This window comes from Dermatophagoides pteronyssinus, unplaced genomic scaffold (assembly GCF_027571235.1).
Source record: "Dermatophagoides pteronyssinus isolate colony J.1.1.1.1 unplaced genomic scaffold, Derpt_VIB-CSIC_2022.12 sq0001, whole genome shotgun sequence".
NCBI classification, from domain to species: Eukaryota; Metazoa; Arthropoda; class Arachnida; order Sarcoptiformes; family Pyroglyphidae; genus Dermatophagoides; species Dermatophagoides pteronyssinus.
The window spans coordinates 2,820,822-2,848,409 of NW_027461525.1; the positions used below are offsets into that span (position 1 = coordinate 2,820,822).

The 27,588-nt window shown below is 31.5% G+C and overlaps 1 protein-coding gene across 1 annotated transcript; it reads right to left on the reverse strand.

The window, feature by feature from the left end:
* Window positions 1–153: 153 nt before the first annotated feature.
* On the reverse strand, window positions 154–18,297 carry LOC113793552 (uncharacterized). Its single transcript, XM_027343600.2, has 5 exons — window positions 17,871–18,297; window positions 6,311–7,635; window positions 3,059–4,492; window positions 903–2,996; window positions 154–842 (listed from the first exon to the last, which is right to left on the reverse strand). The coding sequence occupies exons 2-5, from the start codon at window positions 7,331–7,333 to the stop codon at window positions 780–782; spliced, it is 4,614 nt and encodes a 1,537-aa protein (XP_027199401.2). The 5' UTR covers window positions 7,334–7,635; window positions 17,871–18,297; the 3' UTR covers window positions 154–779.
* Window positions 18,298–27,588: the final 9,291 nt, after the last annotated feature.

Here is a 27,588-nt window from a genome sequence, read left to right on the forward strand (position 1 = left end):
GATTTTTTCTCATTTCAAAATTTTCATTAACGATTGTTTTTTTTTGGGAATAGTTTTTCTTATTTGGTTAATTGGCGCTACAACTCTGATGAAACATCGTTTGTAGAATTATTACCATTTAACTTCTCAAACATATAAATAGCTAAATTAGAATTGATTTTTGTTAAATTGATTTTATTTCAATGTGGTTGTCACTTTTCAATAAAGAAAAAAAATGAAAAAATTAAAACACTTGAAAAATAGCAAATTGATAATAATAATAATAATAATAATAATAATAATAATTGAAAAATGAAACACCTATGATGTTCAGCTAAAATTATCTTCAATTATCGACATCATGTTTATGGACGACAGATGCATATGAATGATGAATGGTAATTCGATGTTATGGAGAAGCAAGAATAAAAAAGCTCTCATTAAATGAATTGTGCGATCATGTTTGGATTTTTCATATCATTGAGAGGAATAAATTGAACAAATAAAATTTTACAGGCAAAATAATAATCTTCAAAATGAATGTTAAAACGAATCTTAGATTCGATGATTCAGACATAATTGTGCTTTTTATTAAATTCAGATCCAACGAATGTGATCGAAATTCTCCATTGTTTTGTTCAGACTTCTGTGATATTAATGAATTTATATTTACTGAATTAATTTGTACAACATAGAAAATTACAAAAAAAAATTGTTTTGTACAATAGTAATAAGCCAACAATTGAAAATTTTTCGATATCTGTCATTATTGCAACTTGATAACAAAATTCATCTTTAAATTAATCGGCTTCTTGGATTAGTGCGGTTGAATCACGTCGACATATGGGACAGGTACGATTAGTCTAGAATGAAGGAAAAACATAATTAGAATATTGACAAATCAAATAGTATCTTATTTTTACCTTAAGCCATTTGTCGATACAACGGGCATGAAATTCGTGATGGCAAGGCAATACACGAAGATTTTGTTTGGCCTCAAAATCACAAATACATATGACGCATGATGTTTGATCAGTTTCGGCACTAATTTCTGGTTTGTATCGATAAGATGGTAGTTGATCGATTTCACTTTTGTTTAGACCACGTGGTTTAGCTTCACCCAAACGTTCTGCTAACGAAAGTAAAGCTTCATAGTTTTCAGCTTCGGGCATATTATCATTAAATAATGAATTATGCAATGTATTCGGGGGAAACAATGGTAAGTCAGACCATTCGCTGAATCGACGATCGAAATTCGGAATTGCCAATGGTGATAAAAATGCGAAAGGCGGTTGGTGAGGATGGTGATGATGGTGACCAGAAGCTCGGTTTATTGTCGGCCGTCCAGACGACGAAGTATTGTTATTTATAAAATTTGTTATTCTTGGAACAAATGAAGGATTATTTACGCCAGGTCTTGCTTGATTAGCCGAATTATGATGATGATGATGATGATGATGCTGCTGCTGATTCTGATGCATACCGTTGTGATGATGATTTTGGCTCGCTGACGATGTGTGATGGATCGCGGACGAAGCATTTGAGACGATAGGATGAAATCGATTATGAAACGAGGAATTAGTTGCGGCTGTACTAGCGGCAAGATTCGCAAATGGATTGAACATGTTAGCAGAAACTTGGGCCGACGTTGAAGAAACCTGCTGCTGATGCTGTGTTGAGCGAAGATGTGAAGATTGTTGTTGTTGCTGATGCTGCTGTGATGACTGGTTGTTCGAACTATTGCAACTATTCGAAGTTTCATTTTGACGTTGGATTCGTCGGATTTGTGAAAGCGGTGATGGGGGTGGATAGTTTCCAGCAGGTAATATAAACAAGGGCGGCGATAATTGGTCAATGTTTTGTGTCAATCCAAAATTATCAATTTGTGGCAACGTTGCGACATTTGGTAACACTGGAGCTGTTGGCGGTAATGAATGGATAGAAGAAGAATGACCGTTGGTTGTTGCAGTACTTGTTCGAAGTTGCTGTAAAGACGTTGTTGGCGTTGCCTGAGATGATTGAGGCAATAACAATGATAATATCGGATTAATTAGACGATGATCATAAGTCGGTGCAAGAGCTCCGACCTGATTATTGTATAGACGAAGTACTGGAACTCCACTTGCAGATGCGGTCGTTGTCGCAGCACTTGCTGATCGTTGCCATTCAGGCCGTAGAAACTGCGATTGTGTTTGTCCCAAAGACATTCCATTTTGAGAGATGTTAACGCCACTGTTGCTTCGATCAGATGTTGTGCGAGGCACGCGAGAATTCATATAGTTCATTTGATGTGATGGATGCGGTTGATGCGATGAATACATCGGGTAATTATTTGCATTACGATCTTGATGACGAATCTGAGAAGAGTTAGTTGAAGAATTAGACTGATGTGATTGACCAGTATTTGATTGTGATCTGGAGTTCGAACATTGTTGTGTTGTTTGTTGGGATGAGTTGGATATCGGACCCATTGTTTGCTGCTGAGAGTGTGGAACTAATTGAGGATCTTGCATCAGCAAATGATAAAGCCAGTGAACCGATTGAGGATTATTGAAATCAATCATAGAATCCGAGACAACATTTCTTGTAGAGTTGGAATTTGCTGCAAGTGCTGATGAATGGAACATGTGCGGATAGGCACCAGCTCCATTGGGAAAATACTCATTGATCAATTCGAACAATCTAGGATCTGAATAATGAAAGCTGGGTGAGGATTGGTCGAACAAAAGAAATGCAGCGGGCAATCGAGAATAACTGCCAGTTTCGTTTGATTCCATGTTCGTTTGTTGAGGAATGGAAAGTGGAGGTTGTGTTGGTGGCATTTGGTGATTTAATATCCTATGATATCGACGCGATGGTCGATTCGATGATAACCGATTAGCTTGGCGATGAATGTCAGATGTCGCAGCGTTTGTCGCCGTCGCTGGCAACTGTGTGTGACCATGTGAGTTGGAGAAGTTTGTTCCCAAGTGCTGAGTATTATTATAATCGTTGTTAGGCCGATTTATGTTAGGTAACTAGAATAGAATTTGAAAAATTCATTTAAATAAAATTTAAACATCAATTGACAATCAATTACCGTTCGAAGGTTATTTAAACGTTGAAAATATGGACATCCGGAATGTACATCTGCAGTAGATGCAGTTGTATTGTTGACAGTTGATTCTTGATTCGCACTATTATTTGATTGCCGTTCAACCTGATGATAATGATGATCTGTTTGTTGAGATCGTTCAACAGTATCATTCGCATTGACATTAGCGGATGCCACTGATGGTGTTTGATTAGCTGAATATGAGGATTCATTATTTTGTTGTTGAAACAAAGGTGGAAAAGCATTGCTGACGGAATTATTACTTTGAGGACTGGAAGATAATGTGGACTGATCATGTTCTACTGATAACGTTGCTGCTGACTGTCGATTCGAATTATGACAATGTGAATTCATGAAAAAAGATGATGCAGGAATCGTTGATGGCACACTTCCATTACTGCTACTGCTGCTGGATGAAGATTGAGGTGATTGCGATCGTGGCACCGATAGAGCCGAATCCATTGTTTGAATCGAAGCGGCAGAAGATGAATATAATGCCATCGATGCTTCTGAGGTAGAGTCGATTGTGGCAGCGTTCGAATCAAATGATTGTGCATCGGATAATGTACTGCCATTTTCTTCATGAGCTTCTTCATTATCTAAATCTGTTGATGTTTGTGCGTTACTATGTAAACGTGCACGGCATTTGACATATTCTTCATCGTCATTTTCGCCACTATTCCTTTCGTTATCACCATTGTCATCTGGATCTTGGCCATTCATATCATTATTTGAATTGTTCATCAACCTAGAAATAGTTAATTGCTGCTGCCCGTTAAGAAAATTATTATTATTATCATGGTTGGTTGATTGGATTGAAGGCGATAAGTGTGCATTTATGATGGATCTTTGGCCAGAATTTGTATTAGTTGCTACGTTTTCATCTCCCTGAGAAGATGCTGAGGTGATCACAGTACGTCGATTCCACGATGATGATGCTGATGCTGATGATGATGAGGTATGATTTTGTGACTCATCGAGCACATTGTGGTTGGAAAAAACGTTGAGAGGTTCATTCGTTTCAATGAGATCATCCATAGAAGAAACTTCGGCTGCTGTCTCTAATGTTTGTTGTAGGACGGTATTGTAATGATGATGATAATCTCCATTATTAGGAGATGGCTCATTCTGGACTAATTCAACATTGGAATTAACAGCTACGATTGGTTCCAGATCTGTGTTTGGACTGCTGGTATGAGGTTGAGGTTGAGGTTGTGGTGATACCAAGGCAACCCATGATTCTAATCGATCTGTACCTCCGCCACCATCATTAGCTGAAACATCATCCTCTCCAGGTATCGAATCTTGAGAAGGCAAAGGCGGTGACGAAGATTCAACAACTAAATTTCGAAAATGATTTAGGGCAATTGAAGTCCCAGCAAAATCTGTACGGCGACGTTTTCTTGAAGGACTTTTACTCTGTTTTAAATAAACAATGATAGTGATACATTAGTAATAATGTAATAATTTGGTCAATCATCTTCATTTGGCATTTTGGAATAATTATTTTTCATTTTCCGAAAAATTGTGGGTATCTCTTTCATTCATTCACTCTCTTTTTTCTAAAGTTAGTAAGCTCAATCATCTGGCGATTGAATGAATCGCAAAAGATTGAGAGAAATTATCATTTACAAAGACTATATATTAACGAAATGATAATTTATATAGTACCTCTACTACTTGATACAATATTACAATGATATATGGCTTGCACTTAATGAATGAGCGAGAAACGGTGACACCAATATTCAATCAAGCAGACAAGACAGGTGACAGCTTCAATTGAGATTAGTGAGAGTTTTGGGTCACAACACCATCCAACGTTATGGTACGGAAAGAAAAAGACAAAATGATTAATCCAAAGTGGGCAAAAAAAAATTTCCAAGATATTTGCTTAAAACAAACAAGTGGAAAAATCATTCCAGATTTTCTGTCAAGAAAAAAAAGAATATGAAAAGCCATCGAAGAATGGGAAAAAACGCCTACAAACAATAGCGATAGTTTGAATGAAATGTGAGAACTATATAAGCTTCCAAGGTTTTAGCTAAGCATTTACGATTTATGCAAAACCTAATATATTGTTTACCGATCTACTTATGAATCCGTGTGTATTTTTGATATTATTCAGTGAAAATGATTTGGATCGGTCATGGAAAGGAAAAAAATCTTATCTAAAAGCTGATTTATATTATCATATATGGATAATATAGTTTTTCTTGGAATTTTTTTTCTCATCAACAACTCATACGAGGAAGAGAGGAAGAAAAAGAATCCAATTTCATGTATTTGGTTCCATTCACTATTACCACCACTATATGTTTATTCAAAGCTTTTCTGGAACGTATGGGCAAAACAGATGTAAAAAAGCTATTTCTAGTTTATCCTCTAGCTTTGTGAAAATGTGAAACGAAATTTTTTTTCTTCGAAAGCCTAAATATCGTTTGATGCAAACATTCAAACTTTTAATCTAATCTAATGGCCAGGCCGCAAGCTGGAGTGAACAACTCGAATGTATTTCTAGCTTGAAAAATGAAAATTATTTTTTTTCATTATGAAGATAGGTGAAATGACGAAAAGAAAAAAAATTTTAACTTATAAATGAGGGATAGTTTGAAGACTAAAATAGTTTACCAGATCATCAACATCATATAAATTGAGAATTTTTTTCCACACTAAAACCATGGTGAATTGACTGAAGATGAACATTCCTAAATAAAAATCTAACTAAAATTGCGACAAGCTTATTTATCTTTTTTTCTCGTTTGACATTTTTATAAATACTTAAACACATTTGAACTTGCTTGAATGTTAGAAGAGAAAAAAAATTGTCAAACTATTCAACGGTTTGTTATTGAAGGCTTGGGTTTAAAAAAATGGCTCCAAAGATCCAGTTTTAAAAGGTTTTGAAAACATTATATACATAAATTCGACCCAATAGGAAGTGAATAAATATTCATTGGGCGTAGGTTGTATTATATATAGGCACGATGATAACTATAATTGCTAATGAGAAAAAGAGCTTGCCAGAGAAAAATCTATGCAAACGAAATTCATTGGTCATGATGATTGTCATTGCTTTAGTTGGCCTAAAACAAACACAAACATTCTGGTTGTTTTTTGTTGTGAAACTATTCAATCAGGGTTGATGACACAGAAAATGTCTGCAACAATTTTTGAATTTGATTGAAAATAGGGTAAATTTCTTGTGTAACACCAGCATAAAAAATGGAGTCTTACCTTTCGAGAAAGAATATCATCTGGTGCATCACATGGATCAATTTGATAATGTCTGGACCGATGAAAATGATGATGACCATTACTTGTATCAATGTTTGGCCTTTGTGTTTGATCAACATGATCTTCAACGACATCCATCGCTGATGTTGCGACTGATGGTTGTTGTTGTGAGTTTGTCATTGAGGGCATTTGTGATGATCTCGTTGATACATTCGATTGATGATGTGCTGCATGAGAATGGTGATGATTGTTGCGATGTCTTCGATGATGGTGCCCGGGTGAACGAATTGGGTGATGAATTTGGCTACTAGCACTACCATTTTCATTATTCGTAAAAACGGATGAAGGATCAAATTGAGCGGCAGCAACAGCAGCTGCTGTTAAATAAACATTGGCCAACGATGATTGTCTTTCATTTGGATTCGAATCAAGCGTCGAAATAGATGTCGACGGATTATCTGCCGGAGTTGTAGCAAATGTACGTGAATGCTGTCGATGAGCAATCGATGTTGACGATGGTGGTGATACAAGACCGGTAGAAGAGGTAGTACCAGCATTGGAACCATCATGCAATAAAGGAACACAGATTGCTAATCCAGAACAACCAACTGAACCAACAGTAGTATTGTGGCGATGTACATGTCCCGGATGATGATGATTATTACGATGGTTATGAGCCGGATATGTGGACAAATGTGCGGGTGGTGGCTGCGCTGATGTTGGTCCAACTGTACCACCAGTGGACATGGCGCCACTAGCAGAAGCAGCTAAACCATTCACTGACAATTGATGCCGGTGATGATGCTGATGGTGATGATGATGTGGGTGTGATGATTGCTGTTGTTGTTGTTGTTGTTGGCCATTCAACAATGAAGGTTGTTGTACATATTGGGAGTGGGGATGATTGAGATGATGATTATGATGGTGTGGATGAAGATGATGATGGTGAGGATGTCTTACTAATGTATGATGATGGCCGCTGCTAGGAAGCCCCGTAGTTGAAGCCGTTTCTTGTAATACCATATCTGGTTGAATTGTAAATGGGTTGTTGAATATGAAACAATTTTGAATGTCTGGTGAATTTCACACATTAGTTCTCATCAGGAGAAATGTTGCGATTTAGATAAGAGTAAATGATCATTTGTAATGAGCAAGAATTGGTGATGATGGTGGATGGATCCCAACCATGGGATGATTGAACAATTTTTTTATGTATTAGATAAATGACACGAAGATTTTTCAAAACACAAAGTTTTACCACAACATAGAAAATAATAATGATTATGATGTTTTTTTTTCAGGTGTGTTAGTGAATCGACAATCCTCTATAAATGATCAGTGGGTGAAAGAAAAAGAAAAAAAAATTAGTGGTCAGCTTTATACGACAGTTTTTTCTTCTACAAAATTGGCAATGAAAAGGAATTTAGAATCAGCATAAAACATCATCAACTTCTGTATCCACCACCAAATGGATCAACGACGCGTACAATTTCAATGCAATGGATTTCAGCCAAATCTATTCATGCTTGGATTCGAATTGAAAACCCTATAGCCTGAAAACAATTTATATTTGTATGCGTGCATGTTCTGTCAAAAAGGATAATGGTTTGTCATTCTATTGCTAATGATGATAATGCTGAATGGCACATGGAAAAACATCATTATTATTACTCTTCTATAATCTTCTCTCGTGGCTCATTCGAATTTTTTTTGCTAATAATGTTTCATGTGCATACATTTTTTGTCTATGTTGCAGATTGTGATTTAAAAAACTGCCATAATCATTACCGATCAATCATTAGAAAGACAAAGACCTCGACAAACGTACAAGGTCAAAGGTGATAATGCTGATACGCCATACAAGGAAACATATACATTTTGATTTGATATTGCAAACGTAATACAATTCGACAGAGTGGGAAGCAAAAAAAAGTGCAACAAGTGAAAGCCATGTCTGAAACGAAGGATCATCAAGTGGTTGTAAAGAGATGCGACAATCATCAAAAAAAACATATACACACACAAATAGGGATAAAGCAAGTAAGGAGTCCAAAGTAGGCGCGATACACTACAGTTATTGCTTCTATCATATAGGAAATCCATTCACAATGACTAGACTCCTTGTTTCATTAAAACTTTTGGCATTTTTTTCATTGTATATTGTGATACAATGATTGGCTTTAGTAAGAAAGATATTTCTTTTTCTCAAAATTGAGAAAAATTGCAGAAATCAACGATTCACAGCAATTCATCACAAAACTTCTTGCAACATCCATTATATATCTGTACATAATATGGAACAGAAACGAAAAATGAGGTCAACCGGCCAAGTACACAAGGACCAAAAAAAAGGGAAAAAATATTTAACACGAGTAAAAATATATAGAGACACATGTTCGATATATATAATATGATGATTTTTTGAATAGAAAGAAAACACTTGCTATAAATATGGAGCCCAAAAAAAGTCACAATGTTGATCATGATCGTGTGGTTGATGATGGAATATAAAAGAAAAAACTTCAGAGCCATATAAATATGCTATCAAAAAATCAAATGAGTGAGTGTAGCATGTGACATAATTCCATATGTGGCAATGGGAAGTATCGGTAAATCCACTAGAATGGATAGAATTTGCACCCACATACATTGGTTTTTGAATGAATAATTAGTTCATGTTTCCTAATTTGGCAAAATGGTAAAGAATCCTTGTCCTGATAATTTGAAATACAACAAGTTAAGCTATGTATTTTCAATAATTTTTCAAGGTTAAGTGTATATGGTTGACTATGATAATGAAACTCATGAAAGTTCGATATGCCGGTTATCAGAAACCATAATCAAAGCCTGGTGAAACATTGACATTGTCAAATGATGAACAATAATCAATTCAGGCATAATCATTGAGAAAAAAAACAAGATTATCAATTTGAAATTGTATATTAGTTGTACAGAAAAGAGTTGAAAAAAACCATATTATAAAATATTAAGAATCTTTCAATGGTTTTAACCAAACCGAAAAGATCGTATTTACAACATGAATCAGTAATATATAAAAAATCACCAAAACGATTCAATCTTTAATCATTCATTGTTGTTTGCTTGTCAATGAATCAAGCATTTCGGCTTTGAATATAAAAACGTACTTCCGAAGGTCGATCTATGGTTAAAATATCTTTGCTTGAATGAATTTTATTTTTCATTCTTTAATTTATTTCGTTGTTGGCACTACCATACATTTCAGAAGAAGCGGTACTAACTTTCTTTCTTCAATACAACATGCTGACCCTAACATTTCTACAGCAAATAAACGAGCACACATACACGAACAAAAATATAGTCATAAAAATGAAAGGAAAAAATGTCAAATAACCGAGATATGTGGTGTATATTGACGAAAGAAATGAAGGGAAAAAAAGAACCAAAGAAACAGGACATAAAAAATGGCATTGTGTAATGATCATCATTCTATGATCAAAAACAGAAAGCAACAAATAACGAGGAAGAAATCTCGATTGACAATCTCTAGAAAAAAATAAAAATAAAATAAATGCCTTTAACAAACACCAGTTCTTGTTGCCATTGCTGTTTTGATGTGGATTTTTAATTACATACATCCGACAAATGTTCGGACATGGAAACTCATACAACGACACACATCCGGGACGACGACGATAATGAAGCCATGACAAAATATTGATAAGAACTATGCTAACTGCAATATTGGTTGATTATTACAAAAAAAAAGATGTGATTTAATGATTCAATCATTTTTAATGTTATTTGAAATGAATTTCAGAGAAAAAAAACTAGAACATTTATTAAGAAACGTCAATTTTTCTGAACAAAGAATCTGATATGGTAAAATAGATTTGACCAAACAGGGACATTTTATTTCGCTTTTTTTTGATTAATAAGAAAATTTAGAATTCATTAAAAATGGCAGCCAAAATATTATAAAAAAGAACGCACAATAAAGAAAATACATGGCGCCCATCCATAGTTCAAATTAAAAACTTGCTATGTGAAAATTGGCAATCATTCTTTGCAATGATTAAAAGAATGAAAAGGAAAATTATTGCCTGGATATAAGACTGGTTGTATACGGTCGAATCCAAATAACAACACAACAAAAAAAAATCAACGAGCCATTTTTGAATGGAGATGAAAAAAAAATCAAGGTGAATCACTTTCACAATCATTCTTTTTCCATTTTCATTTCTAGCTGACTGAATGGCTTATTGCTATACACACACACACACACACATTTCTATCTCTTTCTCTATTTAGTTATTCACTATCTCGCTAAAATCGAATTATGATGGTGAAACGCGAACAATGAGAAAAAAAGAGCCAGGTAAAATGAAATTTCTGCCAATTTTCAACTATTTTACGAAATTCACTACCATTCATACAGGTTGGCCACACCAAGCTCTGCAAGTAAACAAAAAATAAAAATGGCCAATAGGGAAAAAATTCTGAAAAACCTGTTCATATATACAACACAGAATGACGGGTATTATTTTCGATGCTTGATGGGTACACACACACATTTTGAGCTATTTTATATAATAAATACCGACTTGTCTTTGAGAAAAAAAATGTTGAACAAGTCACCAGGTTTTGATTGATCACATGATGAATAGCAATACAAAAATATAAGAGAACCAAGTCAGATATATTCAATCCAGTCAGGCAGGGCAGTCAGTCACTAGTGCGTGGTGTGCTGTTTATATGAAAAATTCATTATTATTATTATTATTGTTACCTGTAAAATAATTGCAATCCAGCCAACGAAATAATAATATGAAAACAGAGCATTGAATGATGATGATGGTCAAACATCATCTTCATCAAGATTCTACATGGCAAAACAACAATCCTGTATTTTCGCTTTTTTCATAGTTGAAAATCAAAAGACAGACCTGTGTTTGAATTGCATTGTCTTTGTTTTGTTGTTGTTGTTGTTCATTTGGTGGCCAAGGCCAATATTAATACCTAACTTACTATACACGTCCATAGTGAAATTTTAATGACTATGAATGATTATTATAGCAGGTGGAAAAATTCATTTTCTTCCCATTTCCTTTTGATTTTATACATTTATTTTTTCCCTTCTTGTCACTTCTGTTGACTGGAAGAAATATAGATAGAGAGAAAGAAATAAAGAATTCACAAGAATTTTAAGGAATTACAGATAAAAGGTTTAGTCTTTTATGAACCATCATAATCATAATGAAAAAACTACTTATCATCATCATCATCATTATTTTTTTCATCAATGATGGCCATTATTTTCTTTACCTGTACCAAAAAAAGTAATATCATCAAATCGATGAAAAAACTATGTATTGCTATCATCATCATCAATGTTGAAAATAGTTTTTTCTCTGTCCATCAATGGGGAAAAAATTGCAAAATTTCAGACAATTTTAAAACCACAATAATCGCGGTCAAAACCGAATGTTTAAATATATTTCTTTTTGAAACAAGAGTAGAACAAGGTCTGACATACAAATAAAAAATTGCATAGATCCTAGTACCAGGTAATTTCATTTCTCTTTCGTATCGATAGATTCAAATGAACATTTCATAACTATAAATTAACATTATTATTATCATCATTTCTGTATCTATGGAGAATAAAGAAAAATGAACAAAAAACAAGAATTACAGACAATATTTCTATAATACATACATACGCTCCTGACACGCCATCTAAAGATTGATGCATTTTTTTGTTTCTCATTCATTCATTCACTTTCAGATGTTGTCAGGCAATCATATCACCTGGGTCGTAGCTATCGTCGTCAGGTGAGCAGTGAACAAAAAAAATCAGATTGGTCAGAGGTTGGACCCAACTAAAGTATTCGCAATACATTTATACATACACAGGAGGGAGTATGTCTGCTATTGAAATACATTTGAAAATTTCAAATAATTTCAAATCTATCGGGTCTTTTTTTCTTACAGGTACAGGTCAATCAATTTCGAATGGTTCGGTCATCACTAAGAAAATGTTTCGGGCTAATTTTTTTTTCGCTTTACAAAATAGAAATAAATAAATAAAAATTTAGCAAGCAGGCCGCCGACGTATGAAGAAACAGAGAGGTCAATAACAAAAAAATTACGGCCAAAAACGGCTATAAGATAATCGCACATTTTTTCGGGACAGCCATTCAAAATCCATCAGTCGACGACGACCAAAGCTATTATGTCAAATGGCTGTGTAAATCTTGTCATCATCGTCTTCGTTGTAAAAGCCTAAGGGGTCGATCATTCAATATTTGATGGAAATTATTGGGTATTTGTGATCCAGTCGGAAAAGTTCCAGTTTTTTCTTAAATTATCATGATAAAATTTATACTAATCTGGCCAAAAAAAATCAGATAACAATCACTCAAAAACATAGATAATGTTATTGATCAATGGTGAATTCTATTCTTTCATTTGAATTCTTTAATGAAAATTAAATCTGACCGGATATGTTTCTTCTGGAGAAAAAATTATATTATATTTGGGATGGAAAAATGTTTTTTTTCATTTTAATTTTAATCATTTTTTAAACTATTCGAAAAAAATTGATGAAAAGTAAACTAACGTACCAGAGAAAACATTAAGCACGAGAGAGAGAGCTGAATGTTTATTTAAAAAAAACAAAAAATAAAATCCATATACAAAGATGATAAAGACCAATGGGTAAACATAGAGTAAAATATTTACAGTTCGCAATCCAACAGGAGAGAAGAAAAAGTAAATATTTGTATAAAGCACTTACACACACACACAATAACTATTGGAAAAATGTATGAAATAACGCCAGGCTTAAGCACAAAAAAATGTTGATATCTTATATCTATCACCATCGTTCATGAAAAAACCAAATGATGGTTCCGAAACTGAACCAAACAAAAAAAATCAATCGGTGTGAATGAATTTACTTTTTAAAATTCCAAATATATTTTTTCATTTGTTCTTTCATTCATTCATTCATTCATTCACGACGTTCCACCAACCAATAACATTCATAGACATATCAGATGAAGATTGATAGATAAAACTGTCATTCCAATGAAAAAAAAGCACGAGAAAAAGAATTATTCGAACATATGCAGACAAAAGAAATGATTTTTTTCCTTTTTGGTTTGTATTTATATTATAAACTAGCATTGCAAGCCATTGGCCATTTGCTTCGTCTACTCCAGTAGACGAAGGCCAAGTCCAATGCAAGCCAGCCATTTGTTTATGTAAAAATCAAAAGACCCTTATAAATTCATAATGCAAGCCATCCATTTTTCGAGCATGCGCATTGAAATTGAAAAAAGTGTTTCGTCTCAGCCAGCCAGCCAGTCAGTGTTTTACTTTTTTATGTTATTGTGGATGATTATAATTCGAATTTTAAATGAAGGGTCGATGTGTGGATCGTTGTTTGAAAAAGAAAAAACACAGAACACATATAAACACATACACCAATCAAAATATACAATCGAAATTTTTTCTTTTTCGTCTTCCCCACTTGATATATACGAGTTTTCTTTCATTATTGTTCGAAATAAAATTCTAAAAAACACGGGTCACCACCAGAAATATGGTCGTCTTAAATGGATAAACTTGGAAACAAAAAACACAGACACAGAAGAACTATAATCAGTTCACTTTTTATCGTCCAATGCACACAAAAGATTTGCTGTAAAACTTACCAAAATAAATAGAAAGAAAGAAAGAAGAAAATTCAAATTTATTTGAACAATGAAAATATTTTCGATTTTTGGCTGATCCAGAGACAAGTGTCAAATAACTTTACTGTCGTCGTGGCTACAGATTAATGGGTGAGCCGTTTCTTTTTGTTTATATGTAAAATAGATTTTTGTTCGTTGGCTGAGAAATTCGAACTACAGAACGGCGTATCAGAAACAACGTATTGATGTTATTCGACAAAAACATAAAACATCAGATATCCAGAAATTTGTGGCAAAGAATGAAACAAATCTTTTTGAAAAAACAGTAATGAGATGAGAAACACTACTTGAGTGATGATAATCAAAGATGAGATCAAATTGGCGTTCCGTATTCAACCTACTGCATTCAACAATCATGGTGATAATGAATGACGATGATGGAAAAACATCATATATGAGAAATGGAGACAAAACACACACACACTCAATAATGACAAACCTTTAATTGTTTTTGTTGCTGTCATTCTCGTGCCTTTTTTCCTAATAATATTTATCCAGATGGCATTCATTACATAAAATTTTGAGTAGACAGAGGGAGGGTTATATCATTTGGATTAGGTCATCATCAATAATTACAAAGGCGTTTTGTTTTCGAGATTTATTGTTTGGAACATGAATTTGGGTAGACCAAAGGTTATGATGACGCAATTAGAAAAAAAGAATTAGGTATGACCATAAAGAGAATATCGTTTCTTGGAATGAAAATTCAATAAAATATTTAAGGTTAGACTGTTAAAACAAGGGCGAGTAAGTTTTTGGATTGTAAACTAAACTTTTCAAAAAGCATTTTGAATTCTGTAATAAATATAATACAGAAAAAGGAAATGATCGAGATTTATTCTAATCAATTTTTAATTATTTTTAACACTTGTTGACAATCACGGTCAATATTGATAATAATAATAAAAAACACCTATCGTGATCAGTGATAATATCGAAAAAAAACAAACCAGATTAATAAGGAAGAAATATATTTGAATTCGTAACATATAAATGAAAGCAAATAATAATAATGATGATTGTTATTTGATCAATATAAAAAAATGAAGAAAAACACGAAAAGAAAGCATTCTCTATAGATTGACATGTACCACACCAAAACAAAGATCAATACAATGATGATGATGACAATCAAAGCTAATGCCAATAAGAACCTAACCTAAAATACATAAAACTTATACGTACGATTTGATATTTAAATGTGATAAGCAATCAATCGATGAATTTAAATGTTAATGATAATACAAAACCAATTGTCAAACATACAAACAAACACAAACAAATTTTTAACTGAAGAATCGTAAATATTTTCATCAGAAAAAATAACAAAATTGAATGATTGCAAAATATTAAATACAAATGGATGGACATTATAAGTCAAAAAAGGGAAAAAAATTTAAAAACTAAGTCCAACAAGTGTCGCCAAAACGATGGATTATTATTTTGTGGACAAATATATACAATTAATATAAAATACAAAATACTAAGACTGCAATATGATGACTTTTATCTATTCACCATTTCGATATAAATGTAAAAAATAAAATATACACCATCAAGTAGAGGAAAAAAACAAGCAGCCATGATATTTTATGTCCAATATATAAACAGCATATAATATAAAAGTCGTCATATCATTGTCGCCAAAATATTATGGTCTAAAAAAACCATATGGACAAACACAAATGTAATGTTTAAAGACAAAGAAACGAACCGATTTATGGCCACATATAGCAAATGAATTTGATTTTCGGTATTATGTCGGCACATCTGAAGCTTTTCGGTACAAGCACACTCAAGAATAGTCATCATTTTCGGATCGATTGGTTTGTGTTTCTTTTGGCATAAAGGATGAAGTTCCGAATAGTAAATAACCAACAACAACAACAACAAAAACTGACCTATTCATATAAAATTGGCAAATATAAATGGCGGCATATAAAACGACATGAGAAAAAAATTCTAACCAGATGTGTGTGTATGTCAATGAAACTTTTCTTACAATCGCAATTCAAGCTAAATTGTATGCATTTATTTAGCTGAAACTTTTATTTGATAAAAATTGCTGTATTTTGCCAAAAAAAAAGTTAGTCTAATCATTTGGCTCTTTTTTGAATAACAAAAAAAATGTGACAGTCAATCAATCCATAGTAAGTCAATCTATTCACCAATCTTATATTGGAAATCAACAATCATTTGATGAGATGATAATAATGCAATCGCAAAAAAGGCTCAACTCTTGAGAAAAATTTCAAAAAAAAAGTCTAAAGTCAAAAACTTTATGACGATGACAACTACTTTGTGTTAGAGTAGGACATATAAGAAATGCCATAATCCCAACGGATAAGCAATACAGGAAAAAAATCCTGGCAACAACACAGGATGTTGAAAGAAAATATCCGTTCGATTCAAACTTGAATACATTTTTTTTTGCATTTTATAAAAGGGTAACCGAAAAAAAAATTTTTGATCACAAATCGATTAATTTACAGACAGAAAAAACATCGAGAATTTTTGAAGAATCATGATAAAATTATCGATTTAAAAAATGTAGCAAAAAAGAAATAAAAATCGAACCACTAAACTATCTGTGGTCATCGAAGAAAATTTTTATTAGAAAAAAAATCATAAAGATCTAAGAAAAATATGATTGTGGTTGTGGTGAGATTCTTATGTACAATTTGACCATGATTTTTTTCGAAAAAAAACTTTGTTTTGTCGATATGCTTGGTTTTCATCATAAAATATATATTGGATCGGAAAGATTCGTTGCCTTTATTTTATTTTTTGAAGAAGAAGAAGAAGAAGAAAATTTAATAGATTGAGAATTCATTTATTTATTTATCTTTATTTTTTTTATTGTCATAACAAGCTTTAGCTCATCAAATTTAATATGATTACAATATAAATTATATTTCAAAATATAAAGAATAAAAAGACATATATCACATAGAAAAGACAAATATAATCCTCAGTTTATAATAGGCGACAAAAGCATCATCATTTTTATTTTTGGTTGTTTGTGTGTGTGCTTAGCATGACATTCTTTTTGGCATCGGTCGTCGTCATCATGCATCATCAACAACAACACACCATCGGTTTCGCCTTTTTCGATTTTTTTCTAGTCAATTTTCATATATCCAAGAAAAGAATATTTACCACATACTTTACTAATATTTATAATCATAAAGCAAGCATTCAATACACACACAAACATTACAAAAATACACAAACCAAAAAAAAACCAATAATAAAAGAACCATAAGAGTCCGTGAGATCAGTAAACAAGGCGACATTATATGACAATACACACAAAAAACATATGATGACAAAAAATTTCAACTATAAACACAATATTTTATAAGGATCGGTAAAGAGAGTACTGTAATATCCTCCCATATTATCATTAAAAATATTATAATCACAAGAAACCGACATTGACATGAAATATTTTTTTTGTGACACCCGAATGTTGACATACAAGGTGGCGGTTATTGAATGATTGTGGTTAGGTTGGCCATTAATGATTATGATGATGATTATGAGAATTATTATCAATAGCACAAATATATCAAACCGGAAAAAGGAAACAGACAAACTAATATAGATTGACAAAAAAAATAATAGAAAAAATGAAACACTGTGTAACACCCACAGGAATTGAACAATTTTCATCCTTTTTCCTTTGCACTCTTTTTTTTACTTTTGTTTTCGATTTTTATCCAGAATGGACATCCACATCACTGAAACGCCATGTTTTAAACACGTTATGCTTGAACAATCAAATGGGTGTGTGCACCAAAATGTATATTATATCCTACCTAAAATTATATGAGATGAAAACCAGTTAACGATTCTTTTGGTTGATTATTGTTGGTCAAATAGATAAAATTCGACCTTTTTTCAGAATTCGAATAAAAATGATGATGAGATCAAGGCTGATTTGTTTTTTTTCAAGTTTCAAATGAAAATAATATTGATGTTGATGATTATTAGGCACTGCAACAACAACTTTAACATTGAATGGTCAACATCAAATTCGGTGATGGATGAGGATATGTGAAGATTCGAATGATTCATCCGTAGTTTGATATCGCATATGATTTACGATATATACACACACACCCAACACAGCTGGCCTGTATTCAAAAAATATAAAATGCACACTTAAAAACGAAAACACAGACAACGAAGAAACGTTTGTGATGCAAGTGAAATGGAAATGAAGATCACACTCTACGTCGTTGGTCGTCCAACAATATTACTAACAACAGCGATGACTACGACGACGACGATGACGCACATAAAATAGAAATGAAAGTTTTTTCTCTCTTATAATCTTGCTAGCGGTATATTTTTCTGTTGTTTAAATGACTTTAAAAAGATAGAAATTTAGTTTTTATTCATGCTTCTATCTACCGATAATATTACTGCTACTATGACAAAATAAATGTAAATGTGTGTGTATTTATACGCAAGCGTAAATGCCTTCACTTGACCTGATGGAATTTATACACATACGTTTGTGTAGTGGTAAGAAATGATTTTCAAAAAGGATAATCGATAATAGATGTTTGTAAGAGTTGATCAATGTTTATACATTCTTCTGTTCAATTCTGGATCATGTTGGTCAATTTCATTACGCATGCTATGTTCGTTCGTGTATGTTTTCTTATCGATCCAAATGAAAAGACTAACCGAAAAAAGGATTAGGATTATGTATGATACAACTGAACAGATAAACAAAGAAAAGGCTGATTTCATCGTTTTTGTGTTGATTGTTAATGTAACCAGCTTAGTGATTGAATATCTGCTGGATGAAATTTTATATATATCATCTGTCTGCAATGTGGATGTGTGGAATTTTCAAATGAGAATGTTTTATCAACACAGCGTTTGTTGTTCGGTTGATTGGTCGTAATCATTTTTCATTAAATAAAATTGCTATTACATATACAGTAACATTGAAATCATAGTTTTGATCATCAAGCATATGCCATTGATGTTTGTCTATGTTTATTTCAATAATTCTTTTAATGATTACCGGTTATTTAATATTATCTGGTCAATGAAAAGATTCGATTGTCCTATAAGATTTTTTCTGCTGAATGAGAATTCTCATTTCGTGACTTTCACTTTTCATAATCATATTGATCATAACACGCTGTGTCAGGATTTTGTTTAAAGATATTAAATGAAGAAAACAGATATCCTACACACAAACAAAAACTGGTTTCACAATCATCGTAAGTTTGTATCGTGATTTCTTCATCACTCTTTCTCTCTGAAAACGATACTCCAAATAGTATAACAGTAATTTCATGACTATATCAACATTATTGAGAAATAGGATCAAGATTAAGGCAAATATCATCATTTAGGCCAGACAATCTTGACTGATAAAGCTGGTTATTCCAACAAACAAAAAACAAAATTGATTGAAATTTCAAGAATTTTTTTTTTTTGAATACATTTGAATTTATTTCTCACCAAAAAAAATTCTATTTCAAATTTTTTGATATTCATTTTCATGGTGATCATCACCAATATAATCTATTCAATAGTTTTGGATTATTAATTATATATGATCAGAATGGCAATGAAAGTATATGTTTCTTTCATTAATTAACGTTCATCACTGGTTTGGAATAATATATTTTTAACAAAAAAAACTAAATGATTTAATATATTCATAACCAAATGAAAAAAAAGAACTATACAGCTTCCTCTTCTTTTTCTATTCTATTCCAATATATGAATATGAATGGCAAATATATGCAAATGTTTCATCAAGAATATTCCATTCATCTGAAATGTTTGGAATCTTTCTTTTTCTTGCATAGAAATCTGCATTGTGTATATACAATAAAATGGTATTAGTAGTGGAATAATAATAATGATAATCACACAAAATACACACACGAAAGCCTAATCTATTATTAATCTATAATCTTATCTTTATGAACAAAAAATTTTTTTAGTTTCGGTTCATCGTATGATTATTCTTAGTGTATACTTCCAAATAACAATATTTATACATTAATAATAGAAAAAATGGCTTCTTTTTTTTCATTTTTTTTTGCTTGCTTCTTCTTCGTTAGGTTGATTTACAAATATTCTCTCTTCCTTGGATGCATGGTGGTGTTTAGTTGAATTCTACATTATTCATAAGTGAAAAGAAAAGAAAGACAAGGCATTGGATTTTTTTTGATCCGATTTTGTTTGCATCCGAATATAATTCTGTGGTAAAAAGTGTTTTTTTTTTTGAGTATGTTATTATCAGAATTACAGCGATATTTCTTCTCAGACTGACCGATCAAGATTTCCGTGGTTTTGTATTTTTTTTCGTTTTATTTCTTTATTGCTTTGACTATTTATTTATATTTAAAAAAATGGTCAATCTAGATTAAAGTAAAGGCAAGGAACACATTGCGTGTCATAGTTGAATCATTCATGCATCAAGGTTCTATGAATATTCCAGGATGTGTTTCACAATTCTTTCTATATACCAAGATCGAAGTTTTGATTTTTTTCATCGAAGAGAATCTAGCCAAAAAAAATTTTTGAAATGGAATCGTCTACATTAATGCATATATTCTTTCCAATGATTCTATGCTTGATCCATTTATTTTTCTATCATCATTATGATTTTCACACTTGCATCTCCTGTTTTTTGGTGATCATATCCGCGAATGTCTTTCGAGGATATTCATTTTTTGTCAGTTTTTTGAAGAATTGGATTTGGAAAAATATTTGACAAAAATTTAGGCCTAGAACGAATTACATTTGATAATTTTTTTTTAAAGTTTTTTGCATTTCATTCATCGTTACCATTCTCGATTGTGTCATCAATCCATCAAATGAACGACTATAGTTCCTTGTTTGAGATTCGTTCATTCGATTTCTAAAAGTTTTTTTTGGAATAAACTCAATTCTGAAAATGAACCTATACTTTTAGTTTAGTTAGGAACTGAAAATTCTTACTCTGTCGATTTCGACATTGAATCCGAAGAAAATCAACTTTGTCACGCTAAACATTTAACCAATTCGTTTCTTATTGTCGTTTTTTTTCAATAATGATGTTGGCTATCCATCTAAAGTTTAGATCCTAAACTATACTTCGGACACATGTGTGTGTGTCTAACTAGTCTAAAGATTCAATTCTTGAAAAAACAGAAAAAATAAGATCAAAGTTTAGGGAAAAAAATCAATTCAGATTCAATGCTAATGACATGAATTGTACAATGGTGAATGAACATTAAGAGAATAAGAATTTCAATCGATCGAATATGTGAATAATTGCAATAATTATCAATTACATATTGCAATTGTCTTTTTCATGTTACTTTCTGATTTGAAAAAATCAGTTTTTTGTTGTTTTTTTACAATTACTTAGCTAAGATTACTAAGAATATATTTCAATGATATTTGAAATCTCGAGCGATTGGAACATTCCAAAAACTATGACAACATTCTTAATTCTCAACTATAGCAACCTTCATTGGAATCGACTGGAAATGTTTATACATTATATGTGTTTGAATGCTTTGACAGTGTAACTGTATAATGCTTTTGAATCCAGGCATCAAATAGATGACGAACGGGAAAAGAACTCATGGTGAGTTTGGCATCATTATCATTGTCATTAGTAATATCGAAAGCGTTTATGAAAGTTTTCATTCTAAATTTTTTTCATGAAAATCATCATCGAATCAACAACACCAAAAAGGCAATGGCTTGGTTGGGTTACTCTAATTATATATCCAAAATCTATTCATCAAGCTCAGGAATCCATTGCACCATATCATTATCATGAACACACGTACTGAATTATATCAGCATAGTAAAGGAAAAATATTCTTTCTTATTCCGTCTAAAAACAACTGAATTCGTCTTTGGTGAAAAACAATGAACACATTCTATTAGAAAAAGACCGATGTATGTGGTTTACTGAATTATTCAAATTTTTTCAACAAAAAAAGCATCTAAGATTCGCATAAAAATTCCATTGATCATCGACATGTTCATCTGCATAACACATAAATACTCTCTCTGTGTGTCTGTATGTGAATTTTGTTAATAAAAAACAAAAGAATCGAAATCCAATTTTTTCTGTTTTATTTTTGTTCTGATAAAAGATGAATGGTTGGAGTAACATCAGCAATTGGAATTCAAGTATCCATTCTATGTGGTGAAACAAACAACAACGGATTTTGACTATCTCTTAAGAAATTGTTGTTCGAATATCATCGAGATAAAAAACAAAATTTCGAAAACAATTTTATTATCAATGTGGTGGTGGTTTGGAATTACAAAAACTTTTTCAATCTTTTTCTTCTTTTTTTTAGCTGATTTGCATTTTCATTCGGAGTAATATGTTCGATGACCATTACAGTAATGTAACTCAGGAATATTATATTTTGATAAACACTTAACCAATGCAAAGCATTCACATTCTTATGATGAAATTTTTTGTTAAGTCTTTTTAGAAAAATCTCATGTTCATGATGAAAAAAAATTAAAAAGATGAATAGAAAAAAATATAGTTGAATAGTTTTGGGTTCAGAATTAATGATTAAAATAATTCTTTCGTTCTCATTTTTTTTGCCGTTGAAAAGTGAAAAAAAATTCCTGAATCATTCAAGTTTAAACGATAATTTTTTTTTATATATTCCAGCTACCATTAGATATTGTTGGGAATTCTTGAAGCATTCTGTTCCTTTTGAATATGAATGAAGAAGCAAACTTTTGAAATTCTTCTTTCGGATGAAAAAAATTTGCCATTTCTAGCTGATTGATTTTCTTTCTTTCGATGATTCTTACTTTTCAACTTTCATAAATTTCATACATTTTGAAACAAAGAATGAAATGGACACCGGATTCATCGATTTTTTTTTATAGCGAAGATTTTCATTAAAATCGACATTACTTTCTACATCATTTACGTTTCTGATGAGCTTAATGAATTCAACAAAAAAAAATGTCCCACAGGAAAATGAAACACATTTTTTTTGCTGCTCAAACAGGACATGACTAGAATCATCGACCATCATCAACTTCTAAAATATTATCATTTGATATTTCAAAAAAAAATTTCAATGAATTTTTGTTTTCATTTGAATTCATTGGCATCACTTTCTTGCTTTCTTGCCTAATCTCCAAGTTCTTTTTGCCTTATACTTTTCTGAATGATTATTGTAATATGATATTAGCGATTTTAATTTCGGAACAAAACAACAGTGGTTGAAGAAATTTCGATTTTATCTGGCTTAATTCAAGCAAGAAAAGTTTCCGTATTACATTCATTGTGTCTGTATTTTCTCTTAGTTTTTTTTTGTATATTTGCTTTAATTTTCAGAAATTTTTCTTTTGTACGGAATGTATTCGTTTCAATTGTGATTGAAGATTTGTTTACGCTTGAATGATTTTTTTCATGAAATTATTTGCGACTGTAAATGAAGATCGGTTAGATTGTTGTAGAATTCTTATATTCGTTGAATTTCCATCTCAAGATTCTGTTCGAATTCTGTGTTCATTGGATCATTGTTCATCATTCATACTGGATAATAATTTTATAACTTTTCATTTAAATTCGAATTTAATCAACTAATTTTTAATGCATTTGAATTGTTTTGAATTTCATATGGTCAAAATAATATGAAAATTTTTTTATAATGGTATCTTTCAAGGTCGAATATTATAAACACTGAATAAAGAGGATACACATCAAAAACAAACCTACTGTGTATTTGGCCTATATCTTTGTTTCTGTATTTTTTTTATCAAGAAAAAAAAATTTGGTCCCGCTTTTACCTATTTTTTTCAGTTGTTTTGTTTAACGTACCATCAAACTATATAATTCGATTTAGGATTCGAAAAAAAATAAATACAAAATAATAAAAAAACCGAACGGAAAAAATAGGAAAATAATAATGGAAAATCTGAATCACTATAGCTTTAATGTGTATCGAAATTTTCCCTTATTTCGTGTTCGATTTTTAGGCTCAGTATGAGCTCGTTATAATTTTTTTTTTCATTCGAGAATTTCATTTCTTCGTCGTCGTCGTCGTCGAAGAAAAAGAACTTCATTTTGAAAATGTCAGAAGCAATGAGCCACCATACATTGAACCGGTTCGTGATGATGATGATGATAATAGTGGATGGTTTGGTTTTTTCAGTTCAAGTTGCCCTCAAGGCTATATATTTGGATGAAATTTTTTTTTGTTCAAGAATACATACATTTTGTGTTGTGTATACATTTTGGTCGTGCAATTCTCTCTTATATGTATGAGGGTGTATGTGCACGCACAATAAATATGAAGCTATGAAGTTTTCTTGCTTACTTTTTCAAGATTTCTAGAATCACACCGATTCTACCCTGAAATAAATTGATGCCGGTTTAAGATGATTCAAATCATATCTAACAAGCCATCATCAGTTGATAGTATCGATTTTTTTTGTTCTTCAACAAAACAACAAAAATCTTGTGTCGACCTGTTAAAAAAACCGAATTTCGTAGAATAATTTTTTTAAAACAAAAAAATCTGACAGCCGAATCAATCCACAACATTGATCTTTGTAGGTTTCGAAGATTTGGTTGATTTTTTTAGTTAAAAGTTTCGCAATAAAACATTGATTTGTTCCAAATGTTTTTTTTTCGTTGTTGTTGCTTAATTTGCTTTCCTTTGCTTGACACGATAACCGTGTGTGATGGCTTCTAAAAAATTCGAATTGGATTCCAATCTTTTTTCGTAGTTTTTATTTTTATAGCAACTAATGTAGAGCAACAACACCGAAACATAGAAAACTGAATTGCTACGGTCAATTTTCTATGCTCATCAATAAATACCCCCATATATCAGCCAGCATGCCATGCACAGGCCAGTTTTCCAAAAACATGTCCTCTTTATTCGAAAGAAACCAAAGAAAAAAAGTTTATCTCATGCTGCCCAATCAAAAGACAAGGCCGAAATTTTCATTTGGTATCAAGTTTGAAAAAGAACAGAGATAGAAAAGAAGGAGGGGTATTAGTTATCGTCATTCACAATTCATTTAATGATGGTCCACACAGTCGGGACTCAAAGAAATCCTAGTTATATACGATGTTATGGTACCAGATAGCAAAAAAATAAAAAGAAAGAGTAATTTGATCGAACTGGAATATCAATTTTCTTTATTTTGTGGCGTTTTTTAAAAAATATTTTTGAATGATGGATAATGAAATGAAAGTTTTTGTTTCGTTACTTTTGTTTATCAAAATGCTGGACTATATTTTATATACGATTCAGATCGAACATTATCAGAATTCATTAAGATCTTTGTCTTTGTTTTAAATTTTCAACTTAAATTTAAAATCTTGACTTGAAAATTTATGAAAATCATATTCTACTAAGAAAAATTATAATTTCGTTTCAGACCGAAGATATATATTAAATTCGCTCATAAAACACAACACCAATCATGGTTTATGCGACGAATCCGACTAAATGAAAATTCTTTTTAACCGATTCCTATATTCATTCATTCTATAGCGATGAACGCTCGTAATATTGAACTTGGGGATAGACGAAAGAAAAAACAAAACCGGAATACGTGCGAAATAGGAGATTGTTTCTGTTGTTGTTTTTGTTCATTTTTCTGGGGCGTCCTCTTTCGGTGACCTTTAAGTGGTCAAAGTTCAAATTTGGAATCTAAAAAAAAAGATATCAAAAAGTAGAAGCATAATTTTAAACTATTTAGTTGTAGCAGAGTTGAATATTATGGAATCCAAAGTGTGTATAGATTTTCCTGAATAGATCTTCAAGCGCCTATTGTGATGATAAGCATTTGGATGCTTCTGCTTTCTTTTGGCTACAATTTTTTTTCAGTCTATAGCCAGAAAAAAACGATGAGAATTATTATTATTATGGTGGTGGTGGGTGTTTGAAACCGAGAATCAAAATCGATCAAAGACTTGCTTCCATACACCCTAATCACACATACCACCACCATCATCATCATCATCATCAGCAGTTTCTTTTTGTAATACACAAGTACCCTGTATATTTTTTTGATCCATTTTCATTCAGTTCATTTTTTTTTGTATCTGAAAGAAAACACAGGCACACATGTGACAACGAACTCAGGGACGAGTCCATATTTTTTTCCCTGAAAACATTGTTATATACATACTATAAAAATTGAAATGAGAAAAATAAAAATTCATGCGGAAAAACTTTTTTTTCCCAAAAAGTTAAAACCATTGCCAATTATTGAATTGAAAAACCAAAAAGAAAAACTTTGGATGAATGTGTATTACATTTTCGGTATCTCTGAAAAAAGTTTGATAATTCATAGATCATCATCATATAAGTTTATCAAATAAGAAAACTTAATGAAACAAAAATAAAACAATTGGATTTTACATTACTTGCAGGTGAACAAACATTTAATAAAAATTTCTTTCTAATAAAAATTAAAACAAGACGATTTCCATCATCTTGTAATTTGTCAATTGAATCGAAATTATCTACTAAATAATTAAATCCAAAAATGAAAATTGCCTTTAACTTCGTATAAGACAAGAAAAAAAACAGGATGATGATGAAGGACAGGATGTACCATCATTGATTTTAATATCGTTTATCGATTCAATAATAACGATGTGTATTAAGAAAAAAAAGTCATAAATCTTCATGATCAATTTGAAATGATTATAGCCTATGAACATAGATCAATTGGTTTTTTCCTAAAGGGAAAAAGTTTTCCAAGAAAAAAAAATTATCATTATTCTCTATATAAAATGAAAGATTAAGAAATTTCAATAAACATTTATGACAATTTCCTGTGTGTTTATCTCTTTCCTTTTTGGTGTGCGTGTGATAGTCATTTTTTCTAATAAAGATATATGGATTAAAATGGAATTGAAATTCATGATGAAACAAAAATTTGTATGAATCCAAACAAAAAACTTTCTATTGCCTTTTTATTCTTGTTTTTTTGGACCAAAACAAAGACCATACTGCATTTAAAGAATAAAATAGGTTTGTCAGTTGAAATGAAAAAAAAAATTTCGTGACTAACAAAAAGATATCTATCAATTTGGAAAGAGAAATGAAACAAAATTTTCAACAACGATGATGATGAGATTATGATGATGATGATGGTCCCCAATATATATAGTTAAAGTTCGGCGATCAAGTCTTATAATGGTGTGCTTATTTCTTAGCTCATCAAAAAAATTGTAGCGGTCAAAGTTCAAAAGACGAAAAGAATATTGGTTCATTATAGTGATCGTTGATGAATTTTATCGAATCTTATTTTTTTTGCCAGAACAAAAATCAAAATAAGGAAACCAACAACAAATTTTGGCTTCCTTTTTTTTCATTGATTACGAATATTTCATTATTTTTTTCAGGACTTGAAGCAACAACACTGCCAAAAAACGAAATGATGATGGATTGATTTTCATTTCGAACTAAAAAAGAAATTGTGAAAATTGTAAATGAAGAAAAAAACGAAATGGCGCAAAAAAACTAGATCGAAATATACACAGACATA

Excerpts from the sequence above, each read along its gene's own strand:
- LOC113793552 (XM_027343600.2), bottom strand. The coding sequence starts at position 7,333 with ATGGTATTACAAGAAACGGCTTCAACTACGGGGCTTCCTAGCAGCGGC. Across the intron at positions 4,493-6,310 it reads ATGATATTCTTTCTCGAAAG|AGTAAAAGTCCTTCAAGAAA; the intron begins GTAAGACTCCAT and ends TATTTAAAACAG. Across the intron at positions 2,997-3,058 it reads GTTTAAATAACCTTCGAACG|TTACCTAACATAAATCGGCC; the intron begins GTAATTGATTGT and ends ATTCTATTCTAG.